This window comes from Hippopotamus amphibius, chromosome 6 (genome assembly GCF_030028045.1).
Source record: "Hippopotamus amphibius kiboko isolate mHipAmp2 chromosome 6, mHipAmp2.hap2, whole genome shotgun sequence".
In the NCBI taxonomy this organism is placed as follows: Eukaryota; Metazoa; Chordata; class Mammalia; order Artiodactyla; family Hippopotamidae; genus Hippopotamus; species Hippopotamus amphibius.
This window is the reverse complement of record NC_080191.1, coordinates 134,942,888-134,968,428: the sequence shown is the minus strand read 5'-3', so window position 1 is coordinate 134,968,428 and position 25,541 is coordinate 134,942,888. Positions and strand designations below refer to the sequence as shown.

General features: G+C 41.0%; 1 protein-coding gene across 1 annotated transcript in view; it reads right to left on the bottom strand.

Annotated features, from left to right (window-relative positions):
* Window positions 1–25,541, bottom strand: part of KCNAB1 (potassium voltage-gated channel subfamily A regulatory beta subunit 1) — a 254,952-nt gene that overhangs the window by 94,035 nt on the left and 135,376 nt on the right. The window contains exon 2 of the mRNA XM_057739751.1: window positions 11,252–11,295. Within this exon, the coding sequence (XP_057595734.1) occupies window positions 11,252–11,295 (44 nt within the window). The remainder of the gene's footprint in view (window positions 1–11,251; window positions 11,296–25,541) is intronic.

Genomic DNA, 25,541 nt, shown 5'->3' with positions numbered 1-25,541 from the left:
AACATGCACTGACCCAGCAAAATGAGCATACCTCATGCTACAGAAAGGGCTGGGAGAATTTTGATTTTCAACCTTGGCTACCAGTGACATAGAAAAGGCTCAGATAAGCTAAAATAAGTGGGGGAAGGGTTTTCAGGATCCAAAGATATCTTTTCATCTTAACTCAGAACAGAGGAACTCAGAGCACTTTAAGTAAGAGCCCTTTACATTTCCTTTAGGAATCTGCATTTTTGCGGTTGGGGTGGATTTAAACTCCCCCAGCTTCAGGGGTGGTTCTTGCTTGCCGGCAATTCTTCAGTGATTGATTCAGAGATTCTGACCCATACATAAGCCAGTCAGAGCCAACAGAATATGAGGCTTGGAGTATGTGCAGCCATCTTGTCACTCTGAGGGCAGCCTGAGAATGGAACCAACCTCCAGCTTGCAGAGCTCATAGTAGGATCCCTGGATCAAGCCATTTGGGTCCACTGTCCCTACGAGCCTAAAAATTTCTGTTTTTGCTTAAGCTGATGCTTTTGCTTTGCTTTGAGCTGGGTTTTCTGCTTACTTACTCAAGAAGACTCCTGACTGATTTACACTCAAGAGTCCTAAAAAGAAATGGGATTTTATTCCTAACTTCATCCAGCCGAGGCCTCTAAGGCCCACATACAAATCTCCACATGTTTCCTCTCGGTGTGTTGACACACAGCAGGCCAAGGCCACCCCTCAGGCACTTACGCTGCCCTCCCAGGAGTGGCTCCCCACGGCCCTGCCTCATGTAACGCAAGCACAACAGCGGCACAGCCCCAACCGTACAAGAGAACAGCTCCCCAACGGATCCCCTCATTTTTTATCCTCACTATTAGAGTAGCCCAATTGTACTGGGCTCCTGGTTGATTGAAATTGAAACTTCCATGTGGGTTTTTATATTGCAAAGGGTATAGGAGGGACGTGCCTGGCAGTCCTGTGGTTAAGACTCTGCCCTTTCAATGCAAAGGGTGTAGGTTCAATCCCCGGATTTTTTTTAAGAAGAGGAGTGGGGTATAGGAAACTAATCTTATAAATGTACTCTTCATAAATGTAGAGTGTACAGGGCACACTCTGGGTAACAATATGAATAGACTTGCATGTGCACAGGTATGTTTCTTCTTTGAGCACAAGAGATATGGCAGGACCTCATGAGGTCTTTACAGCTGTATGCATGGGAGGGAAAGTCATTCAGGGCATCCACACAAAAACAAAATGTTTGCACACAGCTGCCTTCTCACTTTGGAATCTCTTACAGGGAAAGCTCCCCTGATCATGGTCCAGAGTCACGGATTCTGGCCTCCATTCTGTCTGTGGAGCATTGATGGATCTCCGTCTACCCTATTCTGGAGAGAGATGCCAGGAGTTGTTTAGGCTCTGACATTTTCTAGTTCTAAAGTAAAGGCACTTTCACCCAGCTGCCATTCTAGAGTCATACTGAACTTGATTGCTGCCCACATTACAGCTGTTAGAGCGGGAAGGGGCCTTACATGCCTGGTCCAGCGGCTCACTTCTCAAGGAGGAGAGATGTGGAGATGGCAGTGCCTGTGGGCACACAGAGAGTGGAGGTGGGTGGGATAGGGGGAGCCAGGTGGCTGGTGGAGGGGTCAGAGGCAGGAGATGGGGGCTCTGTCATCTCTACCACTGGCCTTGAACAAGACGTTTCCTCTCTTCCTGCCTCTGTTTTTCTCATCTGTAAAGAGGGTGATGACTGCAAAGACTAATTCTCCCTCTCACAGTGATGAGACCATGTTTACAAATCATCATCAGTTCCAACAAATTGCCCATATCTGGGTCTGGGGAAAACCTTTCCTCCCCCACTATCTGATGGTTTTGCAACTGTTTCACTTTTGGAACAGGGGTTAACAAATGAGGGCTGTTCATCCTTTTATAACTGCACTGAGGGAGATTAGAGAGAGAGAGAGAGAGAGAGAGAGAGAGAGAGAGAGAGAGTGTGTGTGTGTGTGTGTGTGTGTGTGTACTTGGGGTTGTATAGACTCTTCTGCTTTCTCTTTTCCAGTTCTTCCCTGAACCCAACACTGCCCATCTGTCACCCCAGCTGTGTGTCAGCTCCTGATCCCCTCTATGAGGGAAGCAATGGCACATGGCCAGCAGCCACTGGTAATTCAGAGGGCAACTAAGTTGTCAGCAATTCTGAAGAAGGATTTTATCCATCAAAGTAGAAATGAAGAAATGTTCTAAAACAATTTTATAAAAATATAAATGCCTCTTCATTTTTAATGTGCACGCACCATGGCATTTATTCAAGGTAGACATTCCAGGAAAAGTGACAAGCCTAAAATTCTCTTGTTATATGTTTAATATTCATGCACCATTTAAATTCTGTGGGTATCCTGGTCTTAAGATAGTTCACTCTGTGTTATGCAGAAAAACTGGTAAACTCTCGGAGAGAAGAAAATGCCCTTTTAAAATTGTTTCTTGGGTCCTGGAGGCACTTTATAAATACTTAATGTTGTCATTGTTAAGTTATTATAATAATAGGAGAGATGGCTAGTTTACATTGGCCTTAGCAACAAGAATGAGAATCATGAAGAGTGTCACAAAAATAATGTCATCCACGTTAAACAGTTAATGTCATGTTTTCCTAGTGTCAAAATATTTAGTGCAGTGAGAGCATCTCTAACGCAGAGGGAGACAAGCCAGGAGTACATTCTGCACATATGCAGCACATTAAGAAGAATCCCGCACACGTTTAGTTTTAAGATTCACTGCTTTTGCTCTAGAAGGTTCCCTTGGTTAGGGAAAGGCATAAGGCAGATGGGCCCAGGTGGCAGGTGCTGAATGGAAGAGGAGGTGAGCTCGATCTACCTGCCCCAGGAGCCTTCCCAGCACATCCAGAGAACCTCGAGGCCAACACTGAGCTGGGCAGGCTTTCTTCTTGGTAACTTCAGTTCAGGTGGAGATGCCTCAGCCAGCTCCAGGGGCTGGGCCTGGGGGTATCAGCCACCTAGATGGATAGAAATCACAGCTGGCCCAGCTCACCAGATACCAGTCCACACATGTCACCATCTCCTTCCGTTTGGTAAGGACAACGGGTTCCAACCCTACCACTGCCTCAGAATCATCAGGACAATCTTTTAAAAACACCTGTGCCTTGGGAGACTCATGCAAAAGGTTTGGATGGAGACTGGTTATCTGCATTGTAAAAAGCACCACAGGTAATTCTGCTGTGCAACAAGAGTTGGGAAGAAACACCTCTTGAGAGACAATGAGGTGTCTCCAAGGTGTTAAATATTTTACATTATGACTTCCTTCCTTCAAGGATGAAATGTGAAAGGGCTGCCTGGATGAACACAGAACATGATGTTCGTGGAGTCAGTTTGCTCTGCCTGGGAATTACCACATTGATGTTTTGTGGAAATTAGGGCCCTGAAGGCATGGGGTGTTCCTTTCCTTCTTCACTGCTTAGATCCAGACCCAGCCCTGTCTGGCAGGAAACATAACATGCCCTCCTGACCAGTGAACAGCCCAGGAGGACTCCTTTGGGGATGATGGTATTCTACACGAGGTTCCATACGTGCTCAGCTGAAAAATTAGCAAGTAAACACATACTCCCTCAACTGTGCTCCTCCCATCTTCCCATAACCTTGCTCACTTCCTAGAAACACCTGACTGTTTGCCTTGCCACATACACCTGTGTGATGTTTTACAAAGCTAGCAAAATGCTTTTATTAGTTAGGGTTCTCCAGAAAAAAGAACCTTATAATTTCTTAGAAAATTCCTTATTATATATATTTTTATATATAAATATTTGTATATTTATATTTAAATATATTTTCTATATAATTATAATAAAATATGTTTATATAGAGAGAAATTATATATTTATACTTTATATATATATAAATATATACATAGAGAGAGAGAGAAAGTGAGAGATTTATTGTAAGGAATTGGGTCCCATGATTATGAAGGTTGAGAAGTCCCCATATCTGTCATCTGCAGCTCAAGACCCATGATAACCCATGTGGAGATTCAGGCCAAGTCTGAAGGCCTGAGGACCAAAAGAGCTGATGGTGTAAGTTCTGGTCCAAAAGCCAGCAGGACCCAAGAAGAGACAATGTTTCATCTCAAATTCAAAGGTCAGAAAAATCTGATATTCCAGCTCAAAGCAATCAGGCATGAGGAGTCCCCTCTTATTTGAGGGGGCTCAGCCTTTCTGTACTATTCAGGCCTTCAGCTGACTGAAGGAGGGCCACCCACCCACATTAGGAAGGGCAATCTGCTTTACGTAGCCTATGGATTCAAATGCTCATCACATCCAAAACCAACCTCACGACACACCCAGAATAATGTTCGACCAATCCAGGTACCCTTTGGCCCAGGCAAGCTGACAAAATTAACCATCACATGCCTTTTTTCTTGCAAGCCTCTTATGTGGAGGGAAGCATGTACATTCCAGAGTGACTGGCACAGGGTAAAGTCTGCCCCTTTCGAGCACCTGTAGGAGCAGCTGCCCACTGTGGGGTGTCACTTCCTGTGGCATGAATTAGAAGGGCCTCCTGCTCTTAATGTCTGTGGGCAGATGCCCTTTCTATCTATAGGAGAGCCCTGCTGAGACAGCTCTGAGCCCCAACACAGCCTAGACTTGTGTCATTGTGTCCCCCTGGTCCCTGACATGTGTTGGGGACAATCCTCAATGCTGGGCCTCTCTCTATCCCCTCTCCCCACCTCCACTTGGCCTTCTCTATTTCTTTGTTGATACGCTGCTGGGGAAAGCCAAAGAACTGGGCTGGCTGGACCCCAGAGATTCATGACTTCTGACTTCCACTGGATCTTCACTATCACCCACTGTGCATTTTGTCATTCCTTAGTGATTGATCCATCTATCCAGTCATCCATTCAATAACTATTTTGGAGCACCTACTACTTGCTAGATACTGTGATCTGCTAACAGTACAACAGGGGTATAGAAAAAACAGAGGTGATCTCTGCTCTCAGGGAGCATACAGTCTGAGAGACTCTAAAAGACAGGTGTCCTAAACCTGTCCAAATATCTCAGTCCTGTGTATTTGCAGGTGACCTCAGTGACAACCATGGGTTCACCCCTGTCAGAAGTTCCTGGGTCTTTATTTCCAGCTGGAGCTCTCTCCGGTACTCCCCATGCCCTCTGGGTTTCTGAAGCTGAAGCTGGCAGGCTATTGGGTCTCCTCTCCCCAACTGTGCTCCTGCTTATCCTCTGTCCTCCTTCCTCTTACCGCTCCCTCCTGCATCTTCTTCCTCTGAGATTTCAGCCCATCCACCCACACACCCAAACCAGGAACCTGGGCATCCTCCTCTGCTCAGGGAGACCTCTCATCATGCATCCCAAGGTCACCAAGTCCTGTTTATTCTTCCTCCTAAAAAATCACCTTCTTCCTGTACATCTTTAATACCACTGCCTCATCATCTGACTCCAGTCTCAACCCTTTCCCCCTCTAATCTAGCCTTCATATCGTTGCCAGAAAACCATTCTAATGCATCTTATCATGTCCTACTCCTGATCCAACTTTTTCAATGGCTTTTCACAAGCTGGAGCAGAGTTTTAAAACTTTTTTCTTTTTTTTGAAGGATGCCTTTTTTCCTTCAAAATGTAATATGAAGCAGTAAAAAGAAATGAGCTATCAAGCCATGAAAAGACATGGAGGAAACAAATTCATATTACTAAGTAAAAGAAGCCAATCTGAAAAGGCTACAGCCTGTAAGATGTCCACACTATATGAAATTCTGGAAAATGCAAAACTATGGAAACAGCAAAAGGATCAGTGGATGCCAGGGGTTAGGGGTCAGAGAGAAATAAATAGGCAGAGCACGGAGGACTTGAAGGGCAGTGAAACTACTCTGTATGACACTATAATGGCAGATACCTTTTGTTACATTTGTCCAAATCCATAGAATGTAAAACACCAAAGTTATACGTATACCTAGTGTAAACTACAGTGTGTGGGTGATGATGGTGTGTCAGTGCAGGACTGTAACGAACGTACCACTCTGATGGGGGATGTCGATAGTGGGGGAAGCTGTTGTGTATATGAGGTAAGGGGAAATTTCTGTACTTTCTGCTCAGTTTTGCTGTAAACCTACTCCTGTTCTAAAAAATAGTCATTTATGACATACTACATTAAAATTTTTAAAATTTACATTTAAATTTACATTAAAAATCTTATATTTATATTTTCCTTTAGAAAAAGTGGAGCTACTCTGATGGAATCTGTGGCAATGGAAGGAGGAGGGCAGGGAGAGGTGGAGCCCTGTCTGTGCCTCATCCAAGTGTTCCCCGAGACCCTGGGGCTACAGGACTTGGAGGGACACCAGAAACCTACAGGACTAGACTCCCATGCCTTAGTGAGGCAAAAAAGGGCCCTCCTGATCAGACCTAGCTTTCCTTTCAAGCTCGGTTCTTGTCGTTCCCAAATACCCTGCATTCACAATATTCTACACATACACTAGTGTCTCCCTGGTACCTCCTGCTCCACGGGCCTCCCCCCAGGCCATTGCTCATGTTGCTCCCTCTGTCCTCATCCTCTTTCTTTATATGATGACTCCCTTCAAGTCTCAATTCAAGCAGCACTTCCCCTGTGAAGCTGCTCCAGATTCCCCAGAAGACCTTCCTCATGTTTGATTCATCCTATATTCTCCATTATGGCATCTGTCCAATGCACTGTCTGTTTCTACATGCCTGACTCCTACTACCCTGTGAGCAATGTGAGAGCAGGGCCCTTACTTCTTTCATCTTGATATCCCCTGTAACCAGCATAATGCCTGGCTTCCTAAATGTTTGCTGAGAATGAATAAGTGAATAAATATATATATTCTCCTCTTCCTCTCTCAGAAGATGATCCTACCTCCTACTAGACTGAGATGACATTCAATCACTCTTTGATGGATTTTTTTCCCTTCCCATCAGTTTCTTTGAGTTGATAGCAGTCTTTAGTATATTTACAAACCACTCCAGCCACAGCAGTTCACAGGCAGGTTTCAATTTGAGTTTTTTTCCCCATTCTTTTGTTGGCAGAGCTGTGTTCCTTTAGATTTATCTTCAGTTCATCCTTGAGTTATTTCACCTTTCTGCTCCTTTTTACATATGCTCTTAGCTTATCAAAAGGAAGCTTGGCAGGGCAAGAAATTCCCAGCCTGTCCTTCTCTGGTAGAGAAGAAAGTCAGAATTGTTAGCTTTAACATGACCTTGAAAGTACTTCCGTAAAAGACATCTGTAGTCGTGTGATTGCTTGGAATATTTAATACTTAATTTTCAAAGCCTCAGTTGAACATGGGCTGTAACTAAGCTGATATCCCAAGCATATAACAATAAACCCGGCTCCACCTGGATTTGAGAGCTGAGGTCTGCAGAGCCTGACAAATTGTCTAATGCTGGTACATTATTCCTTTCTATGATTTTTTTTGTCTCCTTTGGCTTACAGAGGTATCTCAGAAAAATTCTCAAAGAATACTTATTCAAGCTTTGTTACCTGTTTTGAATGAAGCCAGTCAATCCCATGAACTTCCTAGTTTCCTCCTATTTTTTCATGCAGTGTCTTATCACAAGCGTTCAAGCTCTTAGACAAAACTTGAAGCTCAAATCAGGACTTGCTGATCCTGAATCAAGTCTGTTTCAAAGTTCACCAAAATGCCTATGGCTCACACACAGTTTTAAAAAACTGTAGTCTGCCCTCTGGAGACTCATTTACATGTGGCACTTCATAGGCACCTGAATTTTTTATAGTCTTAAGGGCTTTTGGTTGAGTTTTCTAGGTACTTATGATGAAATTATTTTCCACCATAGATACTGATTCTATAAGGTAATTGTCTATGACTGTTCACTATATTTCTTAATTCGCATTTTCTTAAATTGCTATATTTCTTAATTTCTTTCAATAATAAATAGTACATAGTTATTTACCGTTAAGCACTCCCAAAAAAAGCTAAGGTTAGAATATCTCTGATAATGAATCTAAAGATCTTTCAAATACAAGTAAATGGTCACAGAATCAAAGCCATAAATTAAGTAAATGTCAAATTCCCTTAGTCTTATGGTGAACAAAGACCACCCTCACCTCCCAGTTCATATCAAGAAGAATCAGAAAAACTCAGGCATCATTAACCTTCAATGTTTTTGCAATACAGTGAAAGGAGGCAGAATTAGCTGCCACTATCTTTTATTCATTCACTACCATCCCTTCCCTGGTCTCCAACTTCCATTCAACAGGGGTCAAGAAACCATCCTCCCAATTCCTCCCCACAACCAGCTTTGAATTTCACATCATCAGTCCCCCCATGTTGTAGTCACTTACCCATTCCTAGTCAATCCCTTTCATCTGAAAATGTCAGCTCTGGTTCACTGTCACTCTCTCCAATACTAGTTTTGCCATACTTTTTAGTGATTTCAATGTCCCCCAAATAATCTTTCCCTGGACTTTTATCTTTTAGGTCCTTGACCTCTTCTGGTCTACTGATCTTGCATTCAGCACAACCTCAGCCACTCTCTCCCAATAGACATGCCTTAGACTTTGTCATTACCAATAGCCAAACCCCCCATAACCTCAATTTCAAGCATCCCCCTTTCTAACCACCACTTCCTATTCCTCCAACTTACTGTCTCTACTGCTCTTACTCCAACAATCCTTTGGTCCTCTGGATGTACAATTCACTGATCCTTCCCACTTTTCACTGTCCCTCCGCCTCCTCATTTTCCTGGCTTTAGTCCTTATTTTCCTCCCTGCTCAACTTCAAACCCAAGGTCCACCATTACAATCACCACTTTGCATAAACCCTCAGCACCTTTGCCTCTCTTTTTTTATCTTATGCCCTTGAAAAACCCCACCTGGACCTGTCTGGTTGAACATGATTGGAGGAAAAACAAACAACCCATGGAGATGGTCTCACTTCAAATTTATTAGCAGGAATCTCAAGAAGATCCTTAATGTTATCTGGCCACTCTGATGCATCACACTGGTTCATTCTCTCTTCTGCTTTCATAGACATCCTCTTTCTCCTCAGACTTTCAACACCTCCCTTTCATCCTCACTAACAGCTGATGACCCTGCTTCTCATTTCACTGAGAATACAGAAGCAGTAGAAGACAATTTCTACAAGATACCACCACTGTCACCCCATTAACCCACCTATCAGATTCAAAGCCCATGTACTCTGCCTTCTATTGTGTTTCTCTCCTCTTGTGTCCTCAAGAAATCATTCCAGGTAATTTTTCCTCTACTTATCTTTTTTTTTTAATACAAATTTATTTATTTACTTTATTCATTGGCTGCGTTGGGTCTTCGTTACTGCACACAGGCTTTCTCTAGTTGATGCGAGCGGGGGCTACTCTTCATTGTGGTGTGCAGGCTCCTCATTGAGGTGGCTTCTTTTGTTGTGGAGCACAGGCTCTAGGCACATGGGCTTCAATAGTTGCGGCACATGGGCTCAATAGCTGTGGCTCACAGGCTCTAGAGCACAGGCTCCATAGTTGTGGCACATGTGCTTAGTTGCTTCACAGCATATGGAATCTTCCCAGATCAGGGCTCGAACCCGTGTCCCCTGCATTGGCAGGCAGATTCTTAACCACTGTGCCACCTAGGAAGTCCTCCTCTACTTATCTTAACCATTTTTTTTCCTTCTCAAAAGAATTTCTCCATCAGCATGTAAATATACTCTCATTTCTTTTTGTGTAAAGGCACCCTCTCTGACCACATTTGCCTATCCAGCTTCCATTCCATTTTTAGGCTTCTCTTTATGAAAACAGTCATCAAAAGAGCAGCCACCAGTCTTTCTCTTTCCATGCTCCCTTGAACCTATTCCAATCATGCGTGAGCCCCTCACTCCACCAAAACTGATCTTTTCAAATTCATCAGTGACTTCTTCCATGTTGCTAAACTGAATGATCAATTCTTGGCCCTCTTCTTGCTTGACCTATGAGCAGCATTTGACAGGGCTGGTCTCCATCCCCCTTGAAATGCTGGATTCTAGGACTCCCTGTTCTCCTGGTTCTCCTCCTCCACACACACTGCTTGTTTCCAATGTTCTTTATTGGCTCTTCCTCATTTCCCCAACTTCTTGACCGACTTCCCAGGTCGCAGACCACATGCTTCTGTTTTCTGTACTACTTATACTCACTTCCTGAATATTCTTATCCAGCCTCGTGGCTTAAACAGTATCTACATGTTGGTGACTCTCAAATCATCCTATATCCAGCTCAGATCTCTCTTCCAAACTCTAGATTCATATATCCATTTAGCTATATACCTCTTTTCTTGGATGTCTAATATGTCCCAAATCAATCAGCTCTCCCTCCTTCCTAAGTCTCTCCTCCTTCATTCTTCCACATCTCACTTACTGGCAACTCCATATTTTCTGTTGCTCAGACAAAAGAACCTTAGAGTCATCTTTGACTATTCTGTTTTCTCTTTCATCCCAAATGGAATACAACAGAAGATCCGCCAGGCTTGACCTTCAAAACATAGCTTGACCACTTCTCACTACTTCCTCAGCTACCATCCTGGTCTAGACTCTCTTAGGTTACAGAAATAGTTCTGATGATGTTGAATTTCCTGAACACCAAGGCTGCCTTTTCCCTTGTCTGGGGGATGTCTGGAAGTTGTATGCCGCCCCAAGTCTCGCACTCAGATTTTACCATTCCAGATTCATTCTTATGATGTTAAAATTGCTATCTCAACTTAGTCTTCTTTAAATATTTACAGTTTCTGGGAAGAAATGTGTGTGTGTGTATATATATATATATATATATATATATATATATATATATATAAACCTTGTTCCTAAAACATTTAAGGTACATTAATATAGATTTAATGTACAGGATAAAAGTACATAAAATACATTAAATATAGAAAAAAGTGAGAAAATTAGGCAAAGGGAAAATAAGAACAGAAAAAATCCATATGATGCTGCATGTGGGGTGAGCACACAAGTACATGCCATGAGGTTCTTCACACTTGCTAAATGGGAATAACAGAGGAGTCTCTTATAGGAAGAGACTTTGCTTTACCATCAGATTTCTTTCTGCTTAATGGGCCCCCATAAGGCATCATGTTCACAGTGGCTCCTTAGGCCTGAGACGGGGAGGACTGTGTGGGGCAGGAAAGGCTCAGGAGGAGAAGTGAGGCAGCGTTGGTCAGGAAGCCCCTTCTCACCTGAGACGGGGTCCTGACCTACACCCCAGTCATTCCCTGGTATCCTCCCCAATCTCCCACCTTCCAGCTCACCCCCACATGACACCCTGAGTACTTACCAAGACCCAAGCAAGAAACTCTGAGTCCTGATTTTCCAAGATTCCTAGAATAAAAATAAAGCAACATATGTTCATCATTTCCTCAGGTGAATTTTAACTGTGAGTATTAAATCTTACTTAAAATGTTTTTTTATTGAAATATAGTTGATTTACAAGTTTGTGTTAGTTTCAGGTATATAAATCTCACTTTTGATGACGTTGCTCTTGATTAGAGCCATGGGAGAGGCAGAGCCCCAGATGCAGACCTGTAGTTTGGGGAAGAGGCTCTCTCATTTCCATTTGGGCACTAGGAAGCCCAAAATGTGCTTTAAGCTCAGAATAACAACAAAGTGTCCCCACAAAACATAGCTTTTCAGCCCTAATGGTCTTCTTCATTAATTTGCTTCAAAATGTATTGTCTCTCTCCTACAATGTGAGCTCCTTGAGGGCAAGATCTGTACCTTATTTACCAATCAGTCATACATAATTTGTCAACAGAGCCTGGCCCACAGTGGAACCTTAATAAACATTTGTTGGCTGAGTAACCGATGAATTGGCCTATAAAAGAAAATGTTATTACTGATGGATAGGGATTATTAAAAGAACAAATACAAAATAATCCTTTAGGTTATTTAAACTAAATTATATACATATTTTTTATTATAAAAAATGACACAATTCCTACAAGAAGGTTCGATAATCCTTTAATGAATTTTCCTCTCCTCACCAACACCTTTGCTTTTCATCCTTAAAAGTTAATCCAGGGACAGGAAATACACTTTCATTCTCTAAGCAGGGAGAGAACTAAGTGCTCTAATCTTCACTATAAGGTGTTTGTGTGTGGAGACCCAGACCCAACCCATCTTCCTGTCTTACTGCCATCAGAGAATAAATCGAATCCTCAGAGAGAGGATGCCTCATAGAATTTTGTAGGGGTCTAACATAAGGAGATGAATCTTACACTATTGAAACATGGTAGAAAAGTGTATTCCTTACTCTCTGGTAAGATGCTCTTATGAGAGCACAACTTTTCTCCCTGCTTCTACCCACACAAAACAGCACCAACTTCCAATAAAGTTTTCCACAGCTCAGTTCTTCCAGGTTCTCTCTTGATTCTTCCACAGTTTGGCTTCTTTAGAGCTAGTAATCAGTGCTCTTGTTTTTGCATCTATTTCTTTTCCCTCCTTGCTATTATTGTCTATAGAATTCTACCTAAGCAACACATTTCATTTCCTGGCATGGTCCAAAATGCATCACGCTGCAAAGAGTCGAAAGACCCAAGTTTTTGTGCATTTGTTGCAACTAGCTAGGTGACCTTGGAGAAACCAGTTCCTTCCTTGGAGTTCAATTTCGTCATAGTAAAATGGGTTATTAATGCCTATGCCATTCATCTAGCATCACCGTGGTGGGGCTAGAACATGATAATGTATGCTAACGCGTTCACAGTAAACAAATGCAACGTGTAATTATTTTTGGTGCTTTCTGACTCTGCTCACCCTCTCACCGACATAGTGCTAAATTTTCCATATGAATTGGATATGTCCACCTGACAGGAAACTATTGCATACAAGTATGTGTGAAAAATATTTTGAACTGCTAAAGAGGAGAAAAATAATTGGACCTCTCACATGAAAATAATTTGCATCAGGAATTGTTCTTTTAGTAGTTTCTCAGAAAACCACAGGATGTACAGGCAGAAGATCTTGCTTTGTGGTGTAAAAGTCTACTGATTTTTTTTTTTTTTTTGGCCATGTCTCGGGGCATGCAGGATCTTATTTCCCCTTCCAGAGATCAAACCTGTGCCTCCTGCAGTGTAAGCTCCCAGTCCTAATCACTGGATTGTCAGGGAATTTCCAAAGTCTACTGTTTTAAAGGATAGGAATCTGGAGCAAAAGCTATATATAGTGGGGAGAATAAAAAAGACCTACCCCAGAACAAAAAAGGCAAAAATATGTACAAGTGAATAATAACCTTCCAGGTAGAGACATTCGACGTTGATGAATTAGTGAAGATTTATTGACAGGTTACCATGTTCAAGGCAATGTACAAGGACATGGGGATACAGAGAGGAACAAGGCACAGCTCTCTACCCTTAAATAGTTCTCTATTCTCTACGTTTTCTGAGGGACACAGAATGGAGGTCTTCGAGAGCACATGGAGGAGCTATCTCAGGTTTGTATTTGCATAACTATGTGGGTGTCATGGGGAAAAAGATCATGTAATTTTAATAACTTTCAGTGACTCTGAACACAATAGGGAACAGGAACTTGGTGCAGAAAACTATGCAGAAGAAATTTTTCTAGCACACTCAAATAGGGCAAGGTTGTGACACTGGGCACTTACTGAGCAGCATCACAGCACCCAAGGTAGGGAGACCTGCCCTAAGTTTCCTTACGACAGTGACTTAGGGAGATAATGATCACTCTGCTATGGGTTTGGAAGACCAAACTTGAGAAACTTGAGAACTGTCAGCCAACACAAACTGCAAGTACTCAACATGGCCCACTTTATTTCCACTGCTGAATTTAAACACCCAAGCCAGCTTTTCTGGAATGAAAGCCTTAGAAGATTTTGCCCTGTAAGAAGAATTCAATTGCAGACAAATATTGATGCAGTGGTGATAGGTCCCGCATTGACCTGTGGTGTTTTTATTTCCTTTAACTCTTTCTCTGAATATTTTTACACGCTAGAGGGAATGATTGCCAAATAGAGTTGGTTGTTTTTATTTATTTTTTAAAAAATATCTACTTATTTGGCTGCGCTGGGTCTTAGCTGCGGCACATGGGATCTTTGTTGTGGCATGTGGAAATCTCTAGTTGCGTCATGTGGGATCTAGTTCCTCGACCAGGGATTAAACCTGGGCCTCCTGTGTTGGGAGCCTGGAGCCTTAGCCACTGCACCACCAGGGAAGTCCTGAGAGTTGGTTGTTTTTAAAGTGAGAGGTATTTTCAGTGCATAAGCCACATCTGGTCTCTAAGTCCATCGCCCTTATTTTTTCCAGGGGTAAGCTCAGTTTCATGTCTGCACAACGCTAAGCGGAGGTGGGGTGATTACTTAGCCACTCTGATCCATTTAAGCTCTACTGGATAACCGAAGCCCAAATACTTGACACATTTGATCTAATGAGTCCAAAATACATCATCCAAAAGCTTGTTTCTGTGTCTATAACACTGAATAAAGGCCAAATTTACACATCATGCTGAGCTATGACAGATGTCCTGGAACCTTCTCTATCCCACTTATATGGAATTTTCATGAACAGTTCATGACCTTGTGTGACATTGTGCATTGAAACAACTTAATGTAGTTTCATTTTATTTCTTAATTCCTCAGTGTTAGCACAGGTGAGGCTATGAAAAAATTCTGCAAGCACAACAAATGTCCAATTAGATTGAATTTCTTTCCCATTTGATTCAAAACAGTTGCATTGCACTGGTTTCCCTATTTTATCTGTGTCAGGTATACCAGAAGGAAGTCTCACTGTGTTCATTTTTAGTATGTGCTCCTGTTGAACTCAAAATAAAAGCTCCTCTTTCCTGGGTGAACCTGAGCTGCTCAGCTGCTAATATTAGAAATGAATGACATCAATATGGGGGCACGGGACACTTAGCTTTGTCAGTCAAATTTTCGAAATCCTAAATCTTAAATCAAAGCTTCGGGAAAGAGTTACTGGAGAAGGGATATAACTTCTTGAGAAGCCAAAGGTTGTATTTCTTCTTTCTGAAGGCAGAATTTTCCTCTCAGTGTCTGAATTTGTTTTAGGACAACAGTTAGTTCCATGGCAGATGCATTAAATACAATCTCTAGTGTCATTTTGTAGAGCATCCATCATGCTCTTTTTATTTTAAGGCAATAATAAAATTGTGGGAACTGAAATCCAGTGTCACTTAGGCACAGTATCAAATACCATTTGATGTTTATTTGTCCTTTACAAATCAAAGATACTAAAAGCAGATTAGCAGCCTAAATGTGCTGTTTTAAATTGCTTGCTTCTGAATATGTATATCTTAGACATTATGCACAGTTGTAAACTGTTTGGAAGAGAGGAATAGCTAGCTAAAGTAGGTACCTTGCATTTGACCAAAAAAGGTGCATATTGCATAGGACAAAAATCCCTTATTTAAAGGTTGACACAACAGAGACAAACTGAAAGCACATGTAAGGGCTCCAGTGGCCTTGTCAAGCTGGCAGAAACAAGTTTGGTTTGACCCGGTTTTCATGTGCCCAGATCATTACATCATCTGCTGTTTTAGCCTCATTGAACATCTTTCCGATCCCTCTAAATCACACTCTGCTAAGTGTGGTGCCTTACCTGGAAGCTACTAGTCAAATCTGTGGTATGGAATGGAAGAAAGAGAGAGAGAAAGAGAGAGAGAGAGAGAGAGAGAGAGAAAGAGAAAGAAAGAAAGAGAAAGAAAGGAAAGAAAGAAAGAAAGAAAGAAAGAAAGAAAGAAAGAAAGAAAGAAAGAAAGAAAAAGAAAGAAAGAAAGAGAGAGAGAGAGAAAAAGAAAGGAAGGAAGGAGGAAGGGAAGGAAGGAAGGAAGGAAGGAAGGAAGGAAGGAAGGAAGGAAGGAAGGAAGGAAGAAATGTACATTTAACATTTCTTGAAAAATCCAGAGCAGAAGCTATGTTCATTTGTCAGTCTGCTGGTTTTCATAGTTGTAGGAAAACATACATTTTGACAGCCATGAAGGTGACTACAAGTGGTAATAACATTTTCTTAGGAGGGTGCTGTTCATCACTGTTGATAGTGAATAATGATTCATTTGGAAACCACCAGGCACATAAATGATTTAGCCATGCATTTTGATGACAGACATTGATAAGTAGCATAATGAAACTTTGTTTCTCTCTTTCCTTTATCTAAGTAGCAGCAAAGTAGAATGGGATTCTTTCAGATTCTTTGATTTAAAGGTTCAAGTCATTTGTCTGTTGTAAATTCCAACTAGGTTCTTATCCATTTTCTTTGGACATATTAAGTCATCCGTTGATCTGTGTCATTCATTAATCTATTGGATTAATTAATTAGTCCAATAGAGATGTACTGAGTTTCAACTACATACCAAGCCTTGTATTAAGTTGTGGGGATGGGCTGAGGAGCAGATAGTTGCTGCTCTCACGGAGCTTACACCGCAGAAGGGGAAACGTTAAATAGCGAAATGATTATTTGACTGTAGTACTAAATAAAAGAAAAGTATGCCCTAAGTGAAAAATTGCCACGTTGGGAAAGCTGACCTGGTCTGGATGGTTAGGAAAAGCTTCCCTAGGGAAGCAACATTTAAACTGAAATCCAAAGGAGAAGTAGGAAGTAACTTAATGAAGAGTAGGGATTAGCATTCCAAGCAGGGTAAACAGCACATGTAAAGGCTCAGAGGTTGGAAAAAACATGGATAATTGAAGAACTAGAAGAAGTACAGGGCAGGGGAAGAGCAGAGTGCAGAGTGAGCCCAGGTGAGTCTGGTGGGGGTGGCAGGAAACAGATCAAACTAGGCCTTACCAATTATGTTACCAATTTTGGTCTTAATATGAAGGAGTAATGGAAAGTTCCTGAAAACCTTAAGCAGAGAAATGGGGTGAAGGGAGGCAAGAAGAGGAACTTGAAGGCTGCTTTGGCAATGCCGATGAGGAGTGATGGTTCCTTGAAATCAGATTCAATGGAGAGAGGAAAATGGGGATGATTCCAGGTATTCTTAGTGGGCAAATCTACAGGACTTGGTGTTTGAATAGGAGGGTGAAAGAGAAGGAGAAGTAATGGGCCACTCTCAGGTTTCTGACATGGGCAGGTGGGTGAAGAGGGGTGCTTTTCACTAACGTGGGGTTCATTAGACAAACAGAAGGGTTTTGATCACCTTTGGGCACGTGGGCATGATACCCACATTCATTGCCTGAGCTCAGAGTAAGGAGAGAGTTTTTCTGGGTATCAAGAGTAATGAGTGATGTGGGCTGAAATCAGCTGCCAAGGGAGACAGCATTCAGGTAGAGAAGAGGGGGCCAAGGCCCAGCTTTGAGGAGCTCCAACATTATAGGTGGCCAAGAGGAAGCTATGCTGGCAAAGGAAACTGAGAAGAAGGGGTCAAGATGTAGGAGGAAACCAGAAAGTTATGCCATCAAAGCTAAAGGTGGAGGCGGTTTCAACATAGCGTGAGTGGCCAGCAGTGTTGAAGGCTGCGGGAGATCCAGCGTGGGGAGGACAGAGAAATGCCCTTCACGTTCAGCCCCACAGGGACTGCTGATGACTTCTGGGCAGTTATTGCAGTGGTTCTGCAAGTGGAGGTCAGGTCGGGCAGACTGAGGAGGGGGAGGTGCAGAAATGATGCTTACTAACTGTGTGTGACCTTCGGCAGTTTACTTAAACTTTGTAAGCCTCTTTCCTCATTCATTAATGGGGATATTAATAGCTCACTGCTTTTTTGTCTTTTCCGGAGAGTGAGAAAAATATAAATGCAGCACCAGTCCCAGGATACTTCAGTGTTCAATAAATGCTATTTACTTTCTTCCTTTCTTATTTTGTAGGAAGAGCGGTGTCTCCAATACTGAATCTGATGGGATCCTGGTTCAGGTACTAAAGCTGTTAGGAGGTTGCCTCTGTGGCTTTCAAGACCTACCTCTGTGACCCTATGATTCTCTTACTTCGTGGATTTGTGCTTAGACATTGCAAACATCCTGAATCTATTATATGTGAATTGTGAGTCATTTTGCTAGAATCATTAGGATAGTGGGAAACGGGATAAAGATAGATAAGGGAGGCGAAGGAGAAGGTGGCACTTGGTTGGCAAAGGCAGTCTGGAAAAATCATGTGGATCCAAGTAATTTAGAACCTTTCTTCCGTGATTGCCAGGAGGAGGGAAATGGAGTTGGAACACAAACCTGTGTAGACAGGGTAGAACCTGGATGTTCTGCAGGGGAGGGGATGGGGAGAGGGGTTGAGAAATGCTCACCAAAGTCTACTTATCACTTAAATAAAAGTTACTCATTGCTTTTTCTGTCTCATTTATCCAAGGCATTAGAATAGCTGGAAATCAATAATTCAGAGTCTGAAATCAAAGAATCTAGAATCTTTACCTCAGGGCATATGACTTGGGGTTCATGAACCTGAACGAGAAAAAAACATTTTTATTTTTACCAACATCTAACGGAAATTTAGCTTCTCCTTCAAGTATAAATGTAGGCAAAAAACCACGGAAGCACCCACATTAACTGTTACTTTGCCACCAAAAGAAATTACAGGTATTTTTCTACCACATCACAGTTGCCTCAGAGATTTCAAAAAATTATTTGCACTCACCATTTACACTCATCACCTTTTGGAAACTGTGGTATCTGACCCACTCTTAGAGCTTGTTATTTAATGTACTAACAAAGAAGTACATGTCTTACTAGGTCACAAATTTGGATTTTAAATATTTTGAACTGTATTTCCATTCAATCAGATTCCTATATATTTTATGTTATGTGTTTAAAAGCACTTTTTCTAAGGAGTCTGTAGGCTTCACCAAACTGCCAGAGGGTTCCATGCATCAAGAGTCTCAAATGCAGCTACAAGATAAATGTTGGTTAAAAAAAGCCTCTTCGTACATCCATCTGCCACAAAGCAACATGAGTTTACAAGCATCTTTTTCAAACTGGGAGAAAAGGCAGTCCTGAAAAGTTTTGAAAGCAAAATTAAATATGCCATATCCCACAGCTACTATTTAAAATGTGTATAACAAAGTTGATAGTGTTGGTGTTTGGTATCCCTTTGCTTAATTTTAGTAAATTACAAAATATTTTTAAGTCCCTTGCTGAATTTACTTCCAAATTCAGGCCTGCTGCTTGTATTATCTCTACATGCGTATAAATCCTTGACCCTAAGGTCTCCCATTACAGGGCTCCTCAGGGTCTTATCCACCCACCTACAGCTGGGGAGTCTGCTGTGCTTACCCTCTAGGACAGAGGAGACAGAAGAGGCTCTGGGTTTCAGCCTCATGCACGATATTTCTTTTGTAACAATTTACTTTAATGTGATCCATTCATTCAACCATTTCATATTTCTTTCCATATTATATTTGTGTTTGTTTTAATATAAAATAATGTTTCCTTCCTAAATCTTGAAGCAAGTTTGTTATCTCAGAGATGTGTCATGTTGGTCCCATGGCTTTACTAGGTATCCCTTGGCACCTTCTGCTGCTCCAGTTTGAGAGAATTGACTATAAACTATTATCAGTCATTTATACCTTAGTGTGAATAAGTTTCAGACCTTTTTCTTACATTAGTTTTGAGGGATTAGAAGGAGCAATCAAGAAATAAAGCACTAAACCTGAGAGAATTAAAAGGGGGAATAAAAATGGGGTGGCAGGAGGATAAAGGAAGTGGGCCCCCAAAGGGGAGAACACACTTTTCCCCCTTGAAGATTTTGTCCAAGATCACATTTCTCCTCACAACAGAATGATCACACTTTCCTATATGAATATCACACATGTACTTGCATTTTCAACACTAAGAAGAGAGGATCTAAAGATTTCTAAATTTTCTTCACCCTGGGGTGATGATTTATTTTCAAAGAAGTTCCACAAGATGAGGCAAAGGTAAAGCCTTCTTTGCCATCTACTTTGTAAGGTAAGTTGTGTTAGTTTCCACTGTAATGAGCTGTGTAGTTTTCAAAGGCAAAATAAAACAAACAAAAAAGCATCTGAGACAGAGCTCACACTCCACATCTTCTCAATTCCGTTTACTGTATGTGAATTTCTTGCCTTCTCTTTAGAAAGTAAAGTCAGCCATGTGACGAAGACTGAGGCGTGAGCCTGACTGAGGGACAGGGTGATATTTAAATATGAGCTTAATCAAAAGTATAAGGATGCTTCTAGCCATCATGCATTAGTTTGCTTTTCACTTTCCTTCACAGGGGAACATAAATTAATGCCTGTTTTCTCTGTGTGCCCAATCCTTTACTCCTGCTGTCAGAGTGCCATATAACATGGTGCATATTACACTCATTGTGTATGAGGTTGTTTCTCCTTCCAGACTGAGATCTGTGAGGGTAGGAACTGTGTCTGATGCATCTGTTTATTCCCAGCACTTAGCCAAGTCCTGGGCACATAGTTGGTATTCAGTGATGCTCACAGTGGGTGCTCTGATGCCATCGCTGTGCTGTGGATAAAGACTGCATTGTCGAGCTTCCTAGGTGGCTCAATGGTTGAGAATCCGCCTGCCAATGCAGGGGACACAGGTTCGAGCCCTGCTCCAGGAAGATCCCACATGCCACGGAGCAACTAAGCCCGTGCACCACAACTATTGAGCCTGCACTTTAGAGCCCGTGAGCCACAACTATTGAGCCCATGTGCCGCAACTACTGAAGCCCACTTGCCTAGAGCCCGTGCTCCGCAACAAGAGAAGCCACGGCAATGAGGAGCCTGCACACCACAACGAAAAGTAGCCCCTGCTCACCACAACTAAAGAAAGCTCACACACAGCAGTGAAGACCCAACACAGCCAACAAATAAATACATAAGTAAATACATAAATAAATTAAAAAAAAAAGAGACTGCATTGTCACTCATTTGTTCTACTCTTGCTGGCTAGGGAGGCTCTGTGGCTTACTGGGAAACACTGGGCACATAGTGTGGTGATGATGTACTTATAGTGAAGAAGTGCCTATACCACTTCCTATCACTGAAACCTTGGGATGTTACCAAACCTCTCTGTGCCCCATATGTTACTGGGGATAATAATAGAAACTACCTCACAGGGTTGTTGTGAGGTTTAAATGTGAGGATTAAAGCATTTAAGGTAATGCTCCACACATGGTAAATGCTAAGTGCAAGCTGTTATCAGATAAGACACAAATTTGAATCCAAGCTCTGCTCCTGGCAGCTATGGACATCTCATTTCACCTCATACAGGTTCCCTCTTCTGTAAAATGAGTTTCTATGCCCTCCCTGAGTGGGGGGATACAATAAACAATGTAGCCTTTCACTCTTTCAACCAATGTAGGTGTTAGGGCTCCTTCTTCTATTTTACAAGAGGCTGGAGCTTGGGAACCTGCCTAGCAAGACACATTCTATCTCCACCCATACCCTCCCTCTTCTCTCTCTGTCCCTTCAGTTAACTGTGGTCACTGTTCCAATGGAAGGGTTAATCCCAGCCCTCTAGTTTTTACAGCCTCAAAGCCTAGAGTTGGGACTAAAGGGAAAATCATGACCAAGGTCAACTTCTATGTTTAGCCTGCTCTTACTTGTTAGTTCCAATCAGTCCACCTGCAGGTCACCACATCTAAATCTCCAATGTACACTTCAAATTCAGAATATCAATCTGTGGGTCCCCTTCTACCCCCTCCAAAAAAAAAAAAAAAGATATTTTAACTCCCACAGATCTCCTCCCTCTCCTTTGGCCTCCACAACCAATCAGTTAGCAAAATCTGAAGAGTGCACTTCTGTACCATCCCTCACCTACATCCTGACTTCTTCATTACCACTACCAGGTCAGACCCTTATATTAATGGTTCTCTACCTGCTCTTCTACCTCTACAGTCTCTCCTATTCTTTCTCTGTTTACCTCTGATTAGTTTTATACCTTCTTATCTGTATGTAGTAACTATTGTTCATGTCTTATTACCTTCTTTCAGCTGAAAAGTACTTGATAGAGAGATCCAAGCCTGATTTTATATTTGACTTCCTTATAATACTTTGTCTCAGGGATACAAGCAAATATTTTGTTGACTAAATTAATGATCAAATGACTAAGTCTGAGAAGCCTTTCTTACCTCCCTTATGTGAACTTCCAGAGTTCTTAGTCCTAATTTTAGTCCTAATTCTTTTGTTTAGATCGACTATTAAAATTCGATTGTCCAAAAAAAAATTCAATTGTCCTATTCAACATCATAGTGCAATAAGTAATACAAAGAAATAAAAGGCATGCAGATTGAGAAGGAATAATAAAACTGACTCTTGCTGAACACAACATGATTGTCTATGTAGAAAAATCCCAAAGAATCTACCAAAGAGCTCCTAGAACTAATAACTGGATTTAGCAAGGTTGCAGAATATAAGGTCAATATACAAAAGTCCATTGTATTCCTAGCGATGAATAATTGGAACCTGAAATTTCAAAGAAAAAACTACTTGCAATAGCACCCCAAGAATGAGATATTTATTCACAAATCTATCCAAATATGGGCAGTATCTGTATGGTGAAAGCTATAAAACATTGAAGAAAGAAATGAAAAAGGACTTAATTAAACAGAGATACATACCATGTTCATGGATTGCAAGACTCAATATTGCTAAACTATCAATTCCCCTCAATTTGCTCTATGGAGTAAAGATAATCCCAATTCAAATCCTAGCAAAATGTTTTGTACAGATCAACAAGATGATTTTCAACTTTATGTGGTAAGGTGAAAGGACTGGAATATTCAAAAGAATTTGAAGAAGAATAAAGTTGGAATAACTCACATTACCTGATTTCAAGATTTAATATAAAGCTACAGTAATCAAAGTAGTGTGGTATGATCAAAAGGAATGAAGCACATATAAATGGAAGAGAATAGACAGTAAATGGAATAGAATAGATAAGCCAGAGATAGTCCCACACAAATATAGTCAACTGATTTTTGGCAAAGGTTCAAAAACAATTCAAAGGAGAAAGGATAGTCTTTTCAAGAAATGGTATTGGAACAAATGGAACAATTGTTCATATTTAAAAAAAAGAGAGAGAGAGAAGCTTGATACAAATCTCTCATCTTAGGAGAAAATTAACTCAAAATGATTATGGTCCTAAATGTAAAATTTAAAACTATATAACTTCTAGAAAAAAAAATGATAGGAGAGAATCTGTGAGACTTTAGGTTAGGCAAAATTTTTTTAAGTATAGTACCAAAAGGGTGATCCATTAAAAAATCGAAAAATTGGTCTTCATAAAAACTTAAAACTTTTGCTCTGTGAAAGACACTGTTAGTGGAATGAAAAGACAAGCTACAAACTGGAAAAACCCAATAAAAGGTGGCCCCATGTCTTGTCAAAAGTATTGAACAAACACTTCACCAAAGAAGATATTTGGATAGCAATTAAGCATATGAAAAAGTGCTCAGCATCACTGGGCATTAGGGAAACACAAATTAAGACCATAACAAGATACCACTACACACTTATTTGAATGTATAAGAGAAAACCAAAATCAAAACCAAATACAGTGCCAAGTGCTGGCAAAGATGTAGAACAAACGGAAACTCATACATTGCTGGTGGAGGTGCAAAATGATACACCCCACTTTGGAAAATAGTTTAACAATTTCTTATAAAGTTAAACATACCCATACCATATGACTCAGCAATTCCACTCCTAGGTATTTACCCAAGAGGATCAAAAACTTATGTTTATACAGAGTGTAGGCAAATATTTATAGCAAATTTATTCATAATCCACTGAAAACTGGAAACCACCCAGGTGCCTGTCAACTGATGAATGGATAAACAAATTAAGGTATATTCATACAGTGGAATACCACTCAACAAGACAAAGAAATAAACTATTGATTCATGACTCATTCAATAATATAAATGCAGTTAAATACATTTTGCTAAATCAAAGGGCTACTGCAGGGGTCCACTTATATGACATCTGGGAAAGATTATAAGGGCAGCGAAAGATGAGTAATTACCAGGGGTTAGAGGTGGATGGAGAGATTGACTACAAAGAGGCAGTATGAGGGATTCTTTGGGGTTACGGAATTATTCTGTATGGTGCCGTGGTAGAATGACTATGCATTTATCAAAATCCATACAACTGAATAAACATAAAAAATGAATTTTACTCTATGTATATTAAAAAAAAAATTTACCAGGATGTCAGGGGAACCCAAGATAAGATGCAGACTGTGAGATATGAATCTGTATTACAAATGGATGACATACTACACAGAAGTGGGTGGGGAACAAAGGACCTAACTTAAATAACTTTGGGAAAGAGTCTTTTGACTGGATACCATGAGGCTAAGAACAAAAAGAATTGTACACAAACACTGTTGTCTAGTTGGCAAATTTGTTTCTCACAGGGGTATGAGTTAGCAGTTTTGAAACTAAGGTTGAATACTAACAATGACAAATAAGAAATGTAGTGAGTGAACACTAGACCCAGAAATTAAACAAAAATAGAACAAAATTGAGGACCTCTTGAAGCCAACATCCCTTTATCATTTAATTTCATTTTGTATGTAAACATTCTCACATTGACAGAACATTGGTTTTTGTTTGTTTCTTCTTTGCTTTCTTGTTTTTCTAATTCAGCAGATGTTTACTAGGCAGCTACTAAGATGTATCCAGAGCTTGTAACTATTTTGAGGTTAGTGAATACTCTTTCTCTCCAGAAGAATAACAAATCAAAAACTGACCTGAGGACTAATGAGAACTGAATGCCTTTGGCCCATGACTTTATTTTGAGCCCTGTTATAAACGGCTAATGATTGGTCAGGCTGGAGTGCTGGATTTAGTTTATCTTCATCCTCCCACCTCTACATTGGTCTTTTTCAAATTCTTCTTAATATCTTAGTTTGTGATGTCCCAAAAGGAGGAAAATTGCATCTCATTCAGTGGTGACAGTGAAGTGGTGCTCACTAGAGGGGCAGAGAACTGCACCTTCTCGTGTTGACCACGAAAATACCTACCCATAGCCATGAGAATTGCTCTCCTAGATGCGGAGCTCTCTTTGTACCAATTCTTTCTGATTGCACTTGATACAAAGGGAAAGCTCTTCCTATAGATTCATGAAAGGGAGGAAGGGAGAGAAGACCACCCTCTTATGAAACAGCAAGGCAACAGAAGAATATATTCTTTACGACCTTAAGATCTTTTTGAAATTCTCTTGAAAATGAAATCAAAGTTCTCTCCCCTTGGGCTTGGGTAAATTTTTACTAATACATATAATTTTGAAAAATTGACTCCAGGCATTTTAAAGTAATCACCACATGGCAACTACAGAATCCTGTGAAATAACCCTGCTTTATGCTTTTGTGAATTAGTCCATCCTAAGAAATTCATTTAAGTTGGTTAAAATCATCATCAGTACTTCATTCAAGTTGACTGACTGGTTCTAAGCAAGATTTAGATGGCAGGAATTCATAGGATAGGGCCCAATATCGATAGCAGAATAGCTGAGGATCTGATCATTCTTTGATGTGGCCCCAAAGAAGTCAATTTCCAACTCTAGTATCATCATCATATGATGAGAAGGAAAATCATGATGGGAAGTAGGTGCTGTCTACACAGTGGCAGTCAAAGAGCTGGTTAGTTTAGTAAAAACTAATAAAGCCTAATTTTTTTACATTAAGATGCCAAACTGGA